Source organism: Salvelinus namaycush, chromosome 18 (assembly GCF_016432855.1).
Source record: "Salvelinus namaycush isolate Seneca chromosome 18, SaNama_1.0, whole genome shotgun sequence".
In the NCBI taxonomy this organism is placed as follows: Eukaryota; Metazoa; Chordata; class Actinopteri; order Salmoniformes; family Salmonidae; genus Salvelinus; species Salvelinus namaycush.
The window spans coordinates 10,122,506-10,128,505 of record NC_052324.1 but is presented as its reverse complement, the minus strand read 5'-3'; the positions used below and the strand labels follow the sequence as shown (position 1 = coordinate 10,128,505).

Sequence of the window (6,000 nt, the reverse complement as noted above, 5' to 3'; positions counted from 1 at the left end):
TAAACAAGTAAAGGAAAGAGACATGAATAAAATGTCTCTCTAGGTGCTGAGTGTTCTCACCCGTCTTGACTTATGCGCAACTTAGTTATGTTGATAGGTAATGTTAGCTGACTGGCCTTTCGCATGAATTGAACAATTCTAACGTAGCTAAGTTACAAGCTTTTAGCAATTATACAGCAGCCCATTGATTTGAGATGCATCCCTTTTCATCGGTGCTTGGGTTGAGGTTTAATTTGCTAGTTAGTTAGCTAACTAAAACATTTGCTGTGTTTATTAACGGCTAACGTTACTTACCGCGAACACTCATCCAGCCTTGGAATTGACATCGTGAAAGATGGGTCACCAAATTCTCATTATTTCGTAGAGCGCACTTTTCACGGGGATAACAAAAATACAGTGGCGTCTCCCTCGTCTATTATTGTTTGAGGTACCTTTACTTTAAGCATTTTTTTTAACTTTTCAGGACCATAATTATGCACAAACTCCGCATTTCAGACTCCAAAGTCAAACTCTTGCTGACAGACTATAGGGCCGTGTTTTGACACACTGACTAGGGCGTAAAACGCCTTAATTATATTAAAGAATTAACTGTCTGGCATGGACTTGGGTTAGATAAAGTCTCGGTTGGTTGCATATATATATTTTTAAATAAATTACTTTGGAAACTTATGAGACATAGAAGGTGTATTTAGCCTTGCTGTAGACGTCTTCAAACGTCATCATTATGACTTTCAATCACAACAGATCTGATCCGTCTGTTTCATGCTATTATGCTGCCCTCTAGTGCCAGTGATGTTCAACGTTTAGAGAGCAAAGATAAAGAGGTTGAACAATTATTAAAGGAAAAGACATGGAGTCTTCTCCTGTAACATTTCACACATGCTGCTCTGGAAAACCACCAGGCTTGGTTTTAGTAATGCTAAAGCCTTTTGTGAACATATGTGAGTATGGTTTGTAGATCATGCATCATTTTACATTTCTATTTCTGTGTGAATGGTTTATTGGGCACTTTGCCGTTACCATGGAGTTAACTCATATGGCATCTATCCAAGGAGCAAATACACACATCTCAAAATGCTTTTAATTACAATTCAAAATACCAAATAAAGGATGCACAATACCTGCTGAGAGATATCATTTCTAACAAGCATAGCAAATAGGGGAAATGTATACAGTAAGTTCTCTATCTACACAGCTCTGGGCATGTTACATGGTAAAACAATTAACAATTTACCATTTACATGTCACTTCAAGAATCATCCCAAAAATTATATTAAATGGAGACTCCATAGGATAGATATTATGAATCTACTCATGTAAACAGTTTGTTTTAGAGTGAATACAGTCATACTGTAATTTAAAGACATAAAAGAGCATAAATGTTTGCAAAATGCCAAACGGGAAAAATATTACAATTAGCTTCAAACTTTTTCTTATTAATAATATAAAACGCATATCGCATGTGACTTCTGATCACAAATTTCCATAATTATCAATTAAAACTATTCGTAAATAATATTTGGTTATTTAGTAAAAGGAATTGAAAAAACAATACTTGCATAGTTTAAGATGTCAATAGTGCAATGAAGCAAAGGGGGTTATGCGCATAGAATTGGTAATAGGAAAGCATCATTTATCTTTCATAATGTACTGACTTATTGAAATCTAATCATATTTATTTTCTGTATCATGTTCATTAGGCAGAAAAATAAGGAAACAAAATGAAACAGGGAGGGACAACCTGGACTTGCCAAATAAGAAGGCCTAAACACTAATTTCCGTTTTTTTCCACTGAGTGCCCTAAGGAACACGACCCAGGTTTCACTGTCAGTGAAAAATAAATCAACAGTCAGGCATATATATATATATATATATATATATGTCTTGCGGCAACACAGAAATAACTATGGATGGATGGGAGGAATATGTCAAGAAATCTTTGGATATTGTAAGAACATATACCAAGACTGCCCCTTGAAGTCCATAATATTCTCATTGTAACTTTCTAGATTTCAAATTTCAAAAAAGATCTTAAAGTGTCTAAAAGTACTATGTTAAGCTCTCCATCATCTGCATTGCATTTCCGGGAAAATACAAGTTTTGCATCTACTTAGCCAAACTACCTATGTCAGCATAAACAGAGCCAAAGGAAAACCAGGACTATACACTATATAAGAGGTGCGTGCAGTGTTTGCCAGTGTTTCCCCTATATTAATTTAGCAGAGGTGGGCTGCCGCTGCTAAATCGTTGCCACCACTCCAAAAAATATGAAATTATACAGTGCATTCAGACCCCTTGATGCTTTCCACATTTTTTTACATTACAGCCTTATTCTAACATGGATTACATTTTCCACAATCTACACACAATAGCCCATAACAACAAAGCAAAAATACATTTACATTTTTTTTGTTGCATATTTATAAAAAATAAAAACAAGAATACCATAGAATTCAGACCCTTTACTCAGTACTTTGTTGAAGCAAGTTTGGCAGCGATTACAGCCTCGAGTCTTCTTGGGTATGACCCTACAAACTTGGCACACCTGTATTTGGAGAGTTTCTCCCATTCTTATCTGCAGATCCTCTCAAGCTCGGTCAGATTGGATGGTGAGCTTCGCTGCACAGCTATTTTCAGGTCTCTCCAGAGATGTTTGATCAGGTTCAAGTCCGGGCTCTGTCTGGGCCACTCAAGGACATTCAGAGACTATATAAAAAGCCAAGCTTGTAGCGTCATACCCAAGAAAGACTCGATGATGTAATCGCTGCCAAAAGGTGCTTCAACAAAGTACTGAGTACTTATGTAAATGTTTCATCAGTTTTTATTTTATAAATTCGCAAAAAGGTATAAAAACCTGTTTCTGCTTTGTCATTATGGGGTATTGTGTGTAGATTGATGAGGGGAAAAAACAATTTAATCAATTTTAGAATAAGGCTATAAAGTAACAAAATGTGGAAAAGGTCTGAATACTATCGAAGGCACTGTAGAAAATATAATGGAGCTATATTTAAAATATCATATTTGAAAACCAACAACCACCAAAATAAAAACTAGACAGTCAGGGAGAATTTAAAAAATGTCATAGCACCCCCATTTATTTTGTGTTTGAGTCACTCAGATAGCATAAGAACACGGCGTGAGCCATGGCAAAAAGTGTAGAATTGCAGGAAATTAGCTTTAAAACTGCACATTTTCTCTCAGCCCCATGGCAAAATCTTTACAATTCCGCTAACCTTGCCACCGCTGGGGGACAAAAAATCCTAGGGGAAACGCTGTTTGCTTTGGTCTCTTGTCCCCACACCATCCTGTAAAACTGACTCTAAACGCATTTGAAAATGAAAGGACAAAGTATAAACTGACTGTTTTCTGATAACATTCATAAAAGCATGTGTATATATATATATTGTATCTAAAACCATTACTCAGCTTTTACACTTGGCAATATAGTACTAGATAAAGCTGATAAACATTTCATTGATTAGTGGAGAGGTATAACTTGCTACAAGTTACAGTGCCTTCCGAAAGTATTCACACACCTTGTTGTGTGAAAGCCTGACTGTTACATGGATTAAATTAAGCATTTTTGTTACTCGCCTACACACAATACCCCATAATGTCAATGTGGAATTATGTTTCTACATTTTTTTTGTTAAGGACTGGGGGGCTAAGAAACGGAATGAAGCTAAAACATCGGCAAAATCCTAGAGGAAAACCTGATTCAGTCTGTTTCCCACCAGACACCGTGAGACAAATCTACCTTTCAGCAGGACAATAACCTAAAACACAAAGCCAAATATAGACTGGAGTAACTTTTTTTTTGTGCACTGCACACAGCCCGCCACAGGAGTCGCTAGTGCGCGATGTGACAAGGACATCCCTGCCGGCCAAACCCTCCCCTAACCCGGACGACGTTGGGCCAATTGTGCGTCGCCCCATGGGTCTCCCGGACAGGGCTGGCTGCGACAGAGCCTAGACTCGAACCCAGAATCTCTAGTGGCACAGCTAGCACTGCGATGCAGTGCCTTAGACTACTGCGCCACTCGGGAGGCCCACTGGAGTTGCTTACCAAGACAGTGAATGTTCCTGAGCGGCCAATATATAGTTTTGATTTAAATCTATGGCAAGACCTGAAAATGGTTGTCTAGCAATGATCCAACAACCAATTTTACAGAGCTTGAAGAATTTGGAAAATAATAAGGGAAAATGTTGCACAATTCAGGTGTGGAAAGCACTTAGACCTACCCAGAAAGACTCACAGCTGTAATCGCTGCCAAAGGTGCTTCTACAAAGTATTGACTCAGGGCTGTGAATACTTACGTGAATTAGATAGTTCTGTATATCATTTTCCCTACATTTGCAAAATGGGGTAGTGTGTGTACATGGGGTATGTGTATAGATGGGTGGAAACAATCCATTTAATCCATTGAATTCAGGCTGTAACAGAACAAAATGTGGAATAAGTCAAGGGGCATGAATACTTTCTGAAGGCACTGTAAATGTGGCTTAGATATGGCATATTGCTGTTATTGTGAAACAATTCTAAACAGAAAGTTAAAAAAAATACCGTGACAAACTATTAATAGAGCAGAATATTGTTGAATTTAGGGACACAGAGCCCATTTTAGTAGTGCTCTTCCGACAGTTTTGCTCCCATCCTTTAGAATCAGTGGTATTGTTCTTTCTTGGAACTCTGAGCCAACTCTTTCGTTATCTTTACCATCACAAACCTACTCAAACTAGCATCCGGCACACAGTTCTTCAGGCTTTGTTACTTTTCAAGATGCTCAAGAAGACGCTACCAAATTGGTTCAATATACCCAAAATAATATTATATACTGAAATAAAGATAGTACTGTAGAGCAAGAAAAAGTAACAGGAGAAAAATAAACGAGTACAACCATGTAGGCCTTGCTAGGCCGATCTTGCCTATTACTCCCCCTTCCTCTGCGACACCTCCTTACTGCAGCAGCCAGCCAGTCTGGCCGGCTAGGTCAGTAGGGAGTGGTGCCCTCCCACTCCACCAGATACTGCACCTTCCCCTCCGGAGTGACCCGGCGGGCCAGCACCTGGTACTTCTCTCCGCAGGTGAGCCGCCCCGCCGCCCCAAAGTAGTTGGTGATGGACGACTTGAGGTGGGAGAGGGAGGAGTCATCCTCGCTGATGCTGTCAAAGGTGTGGCTGTCGATCGCGTTGTCCAGCATCGCGGAGGCAGCCTCCTCTCCTGGTAGGCTCAGCTCCATGGGGCTCAGCTCGCTCTCCACCACCTCCTTCTTAGTGGCCAGCACCGTATAGTTAGAGGTGGGCAGCTTCCTCTTACGACTGCCAACATTCTTCCTGCAACAAGTTTGAATAAACGGGATCATTAGGGCATGCAGCAAAAAACATTTGGTAACACTTTATTTGGATAATCCATCTGTAGATGCTCTACAGCAGGGTTTCCCAACCCTCTACTCTGTCCCCCCAGACGTTTCACATTTTTGTTTTAACCCTACACTGGCACACCTGATTCAATTAGTCAAAGGCTTGATGATTAGTTGACTAATTGAAATCAGGAGTGCCAGTTTAGGGTTGAAACATTGGTACGGGCCTGAGGAGAGTTGGGAAACCCTGCTCTACAGACTATCAGTAACATTTCAACTAGCTAGCTACTAATCCTTAACCTTGCCCAGGACCGAGTTTGGGAAACCTTGTCTTATTGGACAAGTCCAGTTAGTCCCTCCCTCTTTCAGTCTGTTTTATTCCATTTGATGCCTAATGAACGTAATGACCCTGATATCAGCAACATATTGAAACAAAAGTAATGACTGTTTCCTGAATTTACTGCTTTTTGTGCTTTGCTGTTACACGCGATGTGTAACGCAACTTGGGTCAAGATATGTTTCTTGCCTTGCTATTAGGAACAGGGCAACATTGAAAAGGGGTGATTTTTGGGGTAGTATTAAGTGTGGAGATGGAGCAATTGAAGTAGAAATTCCTGGAGTTTGTGACGCCCGCTGTTTG

The 6,000-nt window shown here is 39.8% G+C and overlaps 1 protein-coding gene across 1 annotated transcript in view; it reads right to left on the bottom strand.

Annotated features, from left to right (window-relative positions):
- Positions 1–4,242: 4,242 nt before the first annotated feature.
- The window catches only part of LOC120062676 (PHD finger protein 19-like), a 29,044-nt gene continuing 27,286 nt past the window's right edge, over positions 4,243–6,000 (bottom strand). The window contains exon 15 of the mRNA XM_039012723.1: positions 4,243–5,334. Coding sequence (XP_038868651.1) covers positions 4,992–5,334 — 343 coding nt within the window. The 3' untranslated portion in view covers positions 4,243–4,991. The remainder of the gene's footprint in view (positions 5,335–6,000) is intronic.